Below are 11,332 nucleotides of genomic sequence, written 5' to 3'. Positions count from 1 at the left end.
CCTCACGAGAAATCTATCTGAAACTGTCTCAACCCTTCCTGTTCTCTAGACTGGCCGACAAACAAAATAAAAAACAAAAAACCATAGCCACCTAGAGCTCCTGCATGCACTCTGGCTACGAGGAACGCCCTCACTGCCTTCCTAGCATGGATGAGGTGTCCACCAGCTACAGCCCACCCAGTTGCCCCAAAGGGGAACAATTCCAAGCTGGGCAGCTGCCCTCTGGGTGTCACAACTTCACAGGCTTTTCCATAATGACCCTTGTGGTTGACTATACTTTGGTGCTTGCCACCCCCCTCCCCTTGGGAACCACATATCCCAGTATTTGTCCTTGTGAAGCGCTCCCTCCGGCGTGGTCTAGGAGTTCGGCCACGTCACTGGCTCCGGCTGATGGGTCAGCAGTGAGCACGATGCAAGCAGAGGCTTGAGAAGCACTTGCAGTGGGGTCTGTCTTCCTGGAAAGTTGGAAGAATGTTCCTTCTTGGAACCCAGCTACCTCGCCATGAGGTGGTGTAAGCAGTCCCACGGGGAGGCAGGAAGAGAACTTGAAGCCCCCCGGCCAGCACCCCAGCTGAGCTCCCAGATGACAGGGGCTGCCCCAGTGCCCCAGCCGGCACCACATGGAGAGAACCAGCCAGAAAACCCTCAGAATCCCAAGAGAAAAGAAACTGCTATGGTGTTAAGTGGCTAGAGTTTGTGGTGGTTCCTTACATAGCACTAGGTAACACAGACATCCTTTGGCCTCTTGGTCACCAGAGAAGTCCTGGTGAGTGTTGAGAAGCACCACCTGTAACACTGAGTGCCCGGCCCACCTGCCCAGGACACCCTGCTGTGCCCCTGGGGAGGCAGGAGCTCTTGCCAGCATCTTACTGAAGGGTGACAGACAGGCCCTCACTTAAGCTCAGGCCACTGCGGAACCCACTCTAAAAGCTGCTTCCTCAAGGAGATATGAACCTAGAAGGCTACGACGCATTGTCTGGATACTAAGACCAGGGGTGCAAAGTCTGAGTAGCAGGGTACTGACATATCCTCAGTGAACCTCTCCATAAGACACGTACTTGCGAAGTGAAACCTGCCTGCCTTAACTAAAAGTTAACCTTGCCAGAAACGGGACTTATGTCCATGGTATTCCTGCCCGAATGCCTACAGAACCTGAACAGGAGCAAAGAGCAGACGCCCCCAAATCCTGGGACACTGTGCAAACCAACTAGCCAGGACGCTTCAGAAATGTCCACATTCACAAAGACTTGGGGACGGTTCCTGATCACAGGAGACAAAAGGAGCCTGACAGCTGAATGTGACCTGCAATCTTGATCTTCTTTTGCTATAAAGGGCAGTATTAGGACAATCAGTGAAATGTGAATTAGGTCTGTACATTAACAGCAAGAGATCAAGGTTAACTTCCCTGATTTTGTCACTGTACAGCAGTTAGGTAAGAACATTCCTAGCTTTTATTAAGGGTAAAGGGGGCACAGTATCTGCAACTTACTTTTAAATGGTTCAGAAAAAAGTGTGCATGTGCACACACACGTATGTGTACAGGGGGCACAAACGTGTGAAATGTTAACATTTAGGGAACTGGGATGAAGGGTACCTGGGAACTCTGTACTCTTTTGTAACTTCTCTGTCAAGACTGAAATTATGTCAAAATTAAAATAAAACATTTCTAAGATACTGTTTGGTGAGTCATTCCTTTTGAACCTTTGTTCCAACCACCCAGCTGGCTCCAGAAAGGTCTTCCCTCCAGTCTGAACAGGGCTAGTTACTGCTTTTTGGCTCACACACGCCTCTGAACATCTGATGAAGTTTCAGGCCCCTCCCCCCAAAAAACATTCAAACTCACACACACCTGCCTTTGCACACGACCACGGACCCTGACCCGGGAGCCCAGCAAGGAAAACATGGAAGGTCAGAGTGGGAAGCGAATCAGCTCTGAATCCAGGCCACCTGTCAGGGTCCAGGGGCTTTAGGCCCTGGGGAGAGTTCCTCCCCAACATCACACACCCCGCAGGCAGGGAGGGGCCGGCGCCAGGACTGGGGTCCTGTCCTCTGCTTTCTGTCTGTGCGCCCTGGCACGGACTTACTCATCCTCTCAAGCCCACTTTCTCTTCCCTAAAATTGAAGCAACGGCACGACCACCTCATGGAGTTGCTGGGAGAATTCAGAGCTCAGGAACGGGGCTGACATTTTTCCTACTCCTAGCAACTTGTACCTTGTCTACTCAACGATGCCCACCCCCAAGCCCACCGGGCTGGGTGCTGGGTGCTGCTCAGGGCAGCCAGTGGCACAGCCAGGAGGCCCCGCCTCAGGCTTATGCCCCAGAGGCCCCAGTTGCCATCAATTCTTGTTTTTCCTGATACCCTCTGAGATCAGGCCTTTGCTTTCCATCCCACTTGGAGCCCACTGCCTTTTGCTAGACATACCTTTGATTTAATGTAGCCTTTAGCCACATTCACTTTAACTAGAATACTAGACATTTTGGCCAAACGTGAACATACGAGCAGTATATCTGCTTTTCAGCCGCCACTCACCCTCACCTGGAAGTTCTCTCTCAAAATGACACGAACTATAGGGTGTCACTCAGAGTGCAGGTCGGTCTATCTTGAAGCCCTGGAGTTTCACTGCAGAGGAAAGTATGAGAGGGCAGGTCCATGGACACACACACACCCGGGGGCACATACGGGCCGGGGCTCAAACTGCCCATCTCCCACGAGTGTCAGCTCTTCCTCGAGCTCTGGGGTGAAAAAATCCATCACTTTAGCCATAAAACAGACACACTAAGATAGTAGAATATAACATACCTGTAATCTTAAGAACCTAAACCTTAAAGGCCAAGCAGGCGGCAGGTGACAGCCGATCCCTCCCAGCCTGTTGGGGGTCCCCGCAGGGTCAGGTTGGGAAATGCTGATTTTGACCCTGTGGAAGGGGAGAGGGTGAGGAGGAGCCCAGAAGACTTCTTTTTGGAGGCTGACCATCGCTGCTTTGATCCTGGCACCTGAGTGACTCGGTGTGTCCAGCCCGGGGCCTCATGCGGGAGAGGGGAAAGGGAGCCCCGATCCCAGCCAGGTTAAAGGAGATAAGCGACAGGACAGCTGCAGACTCTTCCTGCAGGGGCGACACACATTCCCCTGAAACGAGGGCATTCAAGCTCCCTCTAAGCACAGCCTCCAGAACAGAGATGCTGTGGTCCATGGAATACCAATGCAAACTCTGAAATGTGCAGTTTTCTAGAGAGTGTTCAGCCTTTTTTGGATTCTCAAAGGGATTCATGTCCCCAAAAGATAAGAACTACTGCTCTTAATTAAAAAGAGTTTGAAAGCAAACTGATGAGATTGAAGCTCTGGCCATGGGCTGTCACAAGGAAAGATTTTTATTTGAGAACATCAGATACTTCTGGAAATGTTCCTGCTAAATCCAAAAACACCTGACAGTCCAGCTCCAACACTCACAAACCCACCAACAGCCTCGTTCCGCAGACAAGACGGGACCGTCCATGGCCAGCTCCCCTCCCACCGCCGCTCGCCTCCATCCAGGGGCACAACTGAAATGCCAGGCCACTCAGCTACTCCGGCCACAGGAGGGGAGAACGGGATCCTGCCTCCCAAGCCAGGGCCCCGGTGGGGGATGCTCACGGGGGCACAGCTGAGGCGACGTCACACACAAACACCATGACCAAAGTCAGCGAGTGCCCGAGGGGTCCCCCTGGCTTCAGTGACAGCACAGCCAGGCTGGGACGGGCTGGCATCCCCTGTGTGATCATCTCACCACCCCACGACAGCACAGTGCCTCTGAAGGAAGCACCGCAGGAACCCTTAACCGCGATCACATTTCTCACCCTTTAAACGGGACAGAATCTCTCTCCCCAAGAACATCAGTTTGGACCTTCCTGGCTCAATAGGCTGTCGGGCAAAGGACAGCGCACCTGCCAGTCTTAGTTGACCGTGGAGTCCAAGGTGTGGGCAAAGGCCTGTCCACAAAGGGCTGGACAGCGACTCAGCCGAAGGGGCGCCCACTACTGACGCCACTGCCCACGCCGCTCTCAGCTCAGCTGAGATCAGAACCCGCGGTGAAGCGAGCACCTGCTGCTGGGGGTCTACTGACGGCCCTTCTCTGCGAGCATGTGTGCCCTCTGTGAAGAGGTGCACTCACATCAGCGTCGCAGCCGCAGGAAGAACGCGTGTTTACACTCCGCGCTCTCCAAGGGGTAATATTTATCGTAAAAATCTAAAACATATTCTTCAGTCTTGAATCCAAACTTCTGGTAGAGCAGCATAGCAGGGTTGCTCGCTGAGACGTGAAGGGTTACGTCCTTGCCCATGCAGGTCTGCCGAAAGAGTGGAAAAACACAAGGTGAAAATGAAAAAGCCGGAGGGAAAATGAGTGGGTGAAGTAACTTTTAAGTGTAGGCAGTCAGTTACAGAAACCAGAGACACTGGGGCCTGAAGCTGAGACACTGCAGCACCAGCAACAGCAGGAAACCTGACCCGTCTCTGCCGCCACCAAAACACTGCGCCGAAACGTTCAAGGCCAAGGAAACAGACGGTAAGCTGGGTGTGTTCTTTTTCTCTTTGGAGCAAAGAGCCAACAGGGATATTTCACTGTCAATTGTTTTATATTCAATTGCATTTAAATACATCAAGCATATCAATACCAACATCACAACAATCTTGAAGAAAGAGAGGACAAGAGGAGACATTCTGCTTTTAAAAACCAGGTGTCATCCTACAAGGGAATCGTAAAAATTCCCTGCCTAGACCTTCTAGAAAATGTTAAATTATGTAGCCAGATATGAAATATTAAGACTTCTGTTTAATTACACAACTTGAATACCTTATACAGACATTCTGAATCCCAAAGACACTCTCTCATCACTCCCAAACTTCTCAGAACTGAGGTTTCTGCATTTAGCATGGGCCTAATCCTAGGGGAAAAGAATGATGCTTGCTCTGTCAAGTCTAGGCAAGTTCTTAGATGCTTTAATTAGCTACACAGAAGAAAGTACCCCGAAAGTCACATAAATTCAGAACTTGCTCTTTAATGAGGAGGCACTGAGATCCTGGACTTGATGAGTTCCTGAGATTTTACAATCCCAGGTCAAAGGCAGACAGATACCTTCTCTTCCCTGCTTCCCTCACATTCTGCATCCAAAGGCATTTTTAGGACAAGAAAGAACGACAAGCACACCAAGGACGACAGTCCTCTTTACGCTGCAAGTTGGCACAATCCCAGCAGCCCCGTCGCCGAGCACAGCTGACCGTCTGGGTGGTACTGTGTCTGGGCCGGGGTTTATGGGCTGGCTGGGGGCCAGGCACCCACATACAAAGACGGACACTCCTCCTCCCAGCCAGGGAGGCTCAGTAAGGACCGGATGTGCCACCAGAACATCACCCCTGCCCTATCCACTGGCCCTTGCTGGTGAAGGAGGAGGCAGGAGCCCATGGTCATCCTACCAGGAGAGGGTGCACAGGGGGAGGTCGGCCCTGCGCACGGGGTGGGTGAAGGCAGGGTGTGTCAGGGATAATGGAGACAGCCTCACACTAACTGCCAAGAGAGGAGAGGAGAATGCAATTCCTCGATAGAGGGTTCTCAAGGTTCTCACCAACATCTGGGAATTACTGAGCAAGTTTCATTAAAAACTGGAAAAAAAAACAACACTGAATCATCTCCACCTTCTATTTAAAAAGAAGCTTTCCCACGTGACACACAATGCTCCATACCCAATGGTTTCTAAATAAGCTACCAGATAAATTCTGGGGAAAAAAATCCTTGCATGTTTTTCTGGTGTTAGTATATAAATATATGGTCCATTTTCCTCAAAGGTGATACAGATATATCAAAGGATGAATTACCTAGAAGGTTCACAGCAACAGTAAATTAAAAACAAGCAGCATTAACAGAATGCACATACCACTGACTGATAGGCTGGCTAAAATGTTTAAAAATACTTAAGAACTAAAAGTCACTTCTCACTTCCACTTCTCAGAGTCACCGCGGTGGTGATTCCAAGAGCAGCAGCAGTTACGATACGGATGGTACAAGTGCTTTAGGCTCCCACTTGTGGTACTTTCCTCATTTCATTTACTACACATGGTCACAAACTGATTTCTTTGAAACCTGGGTCTGAGGAGTGACCCTCTTTTAGGGGGTGAAGGCTTCTCTCTGGGTGTTAATAACCTCGTGGGCAACACAGACCGGCTCCTCTTCACTGGCGTCGCCTGGCGCTGGCCTCCTCCTCCTCCAAGCCTTTCAAGGAAACCCAGAGGCAGGTGGGCAGACAGTGAGCAGAGACAACATACCTGAATCAGATGATAAATCATGAAAGTCGCAATCCCTGCTCTTCTCCACTCAGGATGGACAAACAGAAATGAAATGTACGCTTCGTTGTACTTCACATCGGGGACCATGAAGCCAAAGGCAATGATGACTTTCTTATAGAGGACGACGACGCTGAAGTCCGGGTACTGCAGGCACTCGGACAGGTCAACACCTACGGAGAGAGGCCAGCAGGGTCAGCCCGGGCTCGGGGGCTAGGGAGTAACAGGCCACTCAGTCTGTGCTTTCAGCTGCATCTGCATGCTAAAACACCCATACTGGAGACAGAGACATTACCATAGACACCACACATTCAGATCATAAAAATAAAAAAGTGAATTTTAGAAAATATCAAAATTAGCATCGCCTGGTCTACGTACATATGTTAAAAGAAGAGAAGCAGGACAGGGTGGGTAGAAGAGAGCACACAAGCTCAGAACTGTACACACCTAGTGTTGCACTCAGCCTCCGGGGCTGCGAGTGCCAGCTGGCGCATCCCTAAGCGCCCCGCCTCGGTATCTGCCTTGGGTAAGATGAGAGATACCCAGATCCCAGGGGGCTGAGGAAAGATCCTGAGACCGCCCGTACACAGACAATTGACAAGCTCTTTAGTACAAATGCCACATTTTACAATAAAGGAGTAAAATATAACATAACTCCATGTTTAACGTTTGGAAGGCACCCAGTGTAGGGGCAGGAAGTAGCAGACACTCCCAGAATGCTCCTTTCAGCCCCATCCCAGCCCCCACCACGTGCACTGTGACATCCTGACAAAATCTCATCCAGCTCCTAGAAGACACGTATTATTTCCTTTACATTCCAAAGCAGTGCAGTAAAATAGATCCACAAAGAACGTGTTTATACTTAGCAATGAAACTGTGTTCCTTTGATCGATGGCTTCAGAGACAATATGTTAAGGCTGATAAAATCACGTATCACATTGGATTTATTCTTATTTTCAAAGTCTGTGGTTGGGGTATTTGGCTTTTTTTTTTTTTTTTTTTTTGCAGTACGCGGGCCTCTCACTGTTGTGGCCTCTCCTGTTGCAGAGTATAGGCTCCGGATGCACAGGCTCAACGGCCATGGCTCATGGGCCTAGCCGCTCCGCAGCATGTGGGATCTTCCCGGACCGGGGCACGAACCCGTGTCCCCTGCATCGGCAGGCGGACTCTCAACCACTATGCCACCAGGGAAGCCCAAGGGGTATTTGGCTTTTTAAAAAACAACTTTTGGGACTTCTCTGGTGGCGGAGTGGTTAAGAATCTGCCTGTCAATGCAGGGGACACGAGTTCGAGCCCTGGTCCGGGAAGATCCCACATGCCACTGAGACCATGTGCCACAACTACTGAGCCTGCACCCTACAGCCCGCGAGCCACAACTACTGAAGCCCATGCACCTAGAGCCTGTGCTCTGCAACAAGAGAAGCCACTGCAATGAGAAGCCCGCGCACCACAATGAAGAGCAGCCCGTACGCGGCAACGAAGACCCAACACAGCCAGAAATAAATTAACAAAAATAAATAAATAAAAACAATTTTGGGCTGTGCTAACACTCTCAAAAGGACCAGCTAAATAAACAAAGCACACAGAATTATTACGCAAAAATCACAAGTGTCCAAATACGCCCAAGCTACCAGCCTGTGTGGTACTGATGTGGTACACATTACCTGGGATCTAGACACATGTGGAAGCAAAAGAGGGTGAATCATTTATTCTGGAACCAGAGACAAACAGGGAAGAGGAACAAACAAAAACACTGTTTATTACTTTAACTGTTCGCTTCTTCTTGACCTTAGGAAAGAAAGAGATGTTTATATTTTAATATTTCTATGTTAGTAGAGACAAACTGAATGAAATCATATAAGGTTTTGGGGGTCACACGACATACACCAATTTTAAAAACTGCTAAAATGAATGACACAGAAAATGGATCTGCCTAGTTCGGGAGGGGAGAACGTACCAGGCCAGAAAAACTCCTGACACATGGAGTTTATCGTCGGGATGTGATTTGGCCGGACATAGCAGTAATCAAGAGGTGCGTCCGGCTCTGGCGTCCAGTGAGGGTCACTCCTGTGCAGGTGGGAACGAATCTGGGACAGCAGCTGCAGTTTGGGTGGCTTTGTTTCATAATCACGCCTCCAGAACCCAGAAAATAAACAAACTGAAGTCAAGAAAAATACCCATTATTCCCAGCCATTTGATTCACAAAACTCTTTGATCTGCTTGAAATTTTAAGTTAATTTGCACTACTTTATATATGGCGGCTGGCTTACATTTCTGGTATGAAATTTAAAATTCATTCTAACAATATTCGTCAGACCCAACCCCTCAGTACCTGCCAGGAACTCTACTAGTGCTGGTAAGCCTTGATGAATAGAATGGGGAAACAGAAACAGCAACCTAATTCAATGCTCTGAGTGCTGGGACACAGGACAGAGCCCAGGAGAGGAAGGCCCAACCCTGCCAGGACAGCTGGGGACCAGGAGCTGGAGGAGGCTCGCATGCTGCTTCCCCGCGTCTGCCCGGGAGGGCGGGGCTGTGCCAGGAGGACCGCATGACTGGGGGCTGCAGAGCAAGCGTGGTCAGCAGAGACAACTATCAATCATGCACAGCCCAGTGCTGGGGCCTCTCCGGCCAGCTCGGCGTCCAGGGCGCTGCCTACACAAGGAGACTCATCAGCAGTCCACATAGAGGCCCGACTGAGACATCATCCCATTTTTTCATTTCACAGACTAAATATATATACAACTTTGAAATTTAAAACAGAACAATGAGTATGATAATCATAATGAAATCTAACAGAGTTAACTTATCCTTGCCTTTTATGTTTCTTTCAAAGGACCATCCTTTCTGCAAAAATGTACAGTTGAAACAAGCCAAGGATGAGACTGGACACAGAGCACAGACTCGGTCCTTGCTGATGCCAGCTCACAGGTCTTGGTCTTTATTCGCTCCAATGGCGGAACAGGGCTTGAAAACCACAAACATTACTCCCCGCGACACACTCGACATCACAGCTCTTCTCTGTATACCTGATGTAAGGCTTTAGGATCCGAGAAGTGTAAGGGCTGACAATGCTCTGGTCCACAGCCATATCTTCCGACCCCACCAAACGGTACAAAAACTTCGTGGTCTGGTGCCGAAATCCTTTCCTGGATGGCAAGGCAGTCTATGAGAAAGACATGTTAGTTATATAAAAATAAAATTACTCAAAGGATTGGTTTAATTTCCACAGATAAGTAGTACTTACAACATTTTTATGTGTCAGAAAGTAAGTCTTTCCACAGGATTTAACTGGAAAGCTCAAGGTTTAATACAAACTTCATAGGTACCTTTACCTAAAAATGGATATGAAAAACTAATCCCGGTTTAATAGTTTAAAAGCAAAATAATTTAAGAATTTTTAAAGTTTTGTAAAGATTTTAAAAGAGATTTAGACAGGTGAAATGCAGAATTGATCCCTGGATTTACAGCCTCTCCAGGTTTCATGTTGTCTATAAAGGCACAGTCAATCCACTCATCAAATGTTCACCAGTCCAAGCATCAGGGGGGAGGGGTAACACACATAGGCTTCCTGTCTCATGAGTGGAGTCTGTTATCACAGGGCGTGGGGGTCAATCACTGCTGCATCTGTATGTGGATCTATTACAATACGTCTCTACCAAGTAAATCTGACAAAAGTAGGACTGATGCAGATTATCATCCCTAAAACACAGCATGAGCGGAGAGGCCCGACCAGAGGGTCAAGGGGGACGCAGTCCTGCTCCTCCAGAGGATGTCCCCACAGAAGGGCTGCAGATGTCTGCTCTCCAGACACTGCTGCTCCAGGGCCCGCGGTCATGTCGTAACAGAACATGAAAATTAGGGTTTTATAGCAAAGAGCTCAGATGGAAAGATTAAAAGGCACATTTATAAAGTGGTTTGCCAAGGGTTGGATGAAGTTTAGAAACCTGAGTTGTTTTTGTAGAAACAGCTTGCTCTTAGCATAGAAAATAACTTTGTTGGAAGAAGAGCAAGAATTCTTTCCTTAATAATTTGCTCTGATTACTTTCCCAAACCGGACACCAAAACTTTCAAAGGCCAACTCTGAAATTCTTCCAGGACTTTGCATTTCAAAGTGAAATTCAAAGTTGTGGTATAGAGTTTCCAAATATGGCCCAATGCTTCCTCCTGTGCCTGAAGGTACAAGTGTCTCCCCATATGGAAAGGCGGAGCCAATGTCCCCTCCCCTGGAATCCGGCGAGCCTGGGACAGGCTGGACCAGTCAGAATATGGCATAAAGTAACATTCTGGGACTTCTGAGCCCAGGCCATAAGGGAGCCGGCGGCTTCCACTTCCTCCCTCCTCGAGCCCAGCTGCCACGGTGCCCAGGCGCAACCACTGAAGGGCTGGCGGCCACACGGAGACAGGCTCTGGAGGACCCAGCTCCCAGCTGAGTGGAGCCACAGGGTGCCCCTTCCTTCAGCACATGAAGGAGAACACCACCCAGCTGAGCCAGTCAACCCACAGACTCAGAAGAAGAATTAAATAGTTACTGTTTTTTGTGTGTGTGTGGTACACGGGCCTCTCACTGTTGTGGCCTCTCCCGTTGCGGAGCACAGGCTCTGGACGCGCAGGCTCAGCAGCCATGGCTCACGGGCCTAGCCGCTCCGCGGCATGTGGGATCTTCCCGGACCGGGGCACGAACCCGTGTCCCCTGCATCGGCAGGCGGACTCCCAACCACTGCGCCACCAGGGAAGCCCAATAGTTACTGTTTTAAGCCACTAAGTTTTGGGCTGGTTTGTAATGCAGCAGAGATTACAGCAGCCCCTGAGCCCATGAAACAGCATCAGGTTAAATGGGAAGGTGAGGTCTGTGAAAGACCTGGATGCACACAGTCCCCACCCCTTTCCTCTCCCTTGCTTCCACACCAGTTTAAACATCCTCAGCTTCTGCCTGGAACACTACTCTAGAATCTACTCCTGGTGAAGGTGCTGTGAAAACTGTTGAAATGACAACAAAGGGCTTAGAATATTGCAAC

The 11,332-nt window shown here is 49.3% G+C and overlaps 1 protein-coding gene across 4 annotated transcripts in view; it reads right to left on the bottom strand.

Moving 5' to 3' along the window:
- Positions 1 to 3,349: 3,349 nt before the first annotated feature.
- Positions 3,350 to 11,332, bottom strand: part of KAT14 (lysine acetyltransferase 14) — a 40,567-nt gene continuing 32,584 nt past the window's right edge. For 3 of the 4 annotated variants that reach the window (XM_019927527.3, XM_073792598.1, XM_073792600.1), the window contains 4 exons: positions 9,344 to 9,480; positions 8,272 to 8,447; positions 6,297 to 6,487; positions 3,350 to 4,324 (listed from right to left, as the gene is read on the bottom strand). In XM_019927527.3, the coding sequence (XP_019783086.1) occupies positions 4,151 to 4,324; positions 6,297 to 6,487; positions 8,272 to 8,447; positions 9,344 to 9,480 (678 nt within the window). In that variant the 3' untranslated portion in view covers positions 3,350 to 4,150. The other variant, XM_073792599.1, reaches the window with a different exon arrangement.

This window comes from Tursiops truncatus, chromosome 15, assembly GCF_011762595.2.
Source record: "Tursiops truncatus isolate mTurTru1 chromosome 15, mTurTru1.mat.Y, whole genome shotgun sequence".
Lineage (NCBI taxonomy): Eukaryota > Metazoa > Chordata > Mammalia > Artiodactyla > Delphinidae > Tursiops > Tursiops truncatus.
This window is presented reverse-complemented; position numbering and strand designations above follow the sequence as displayed.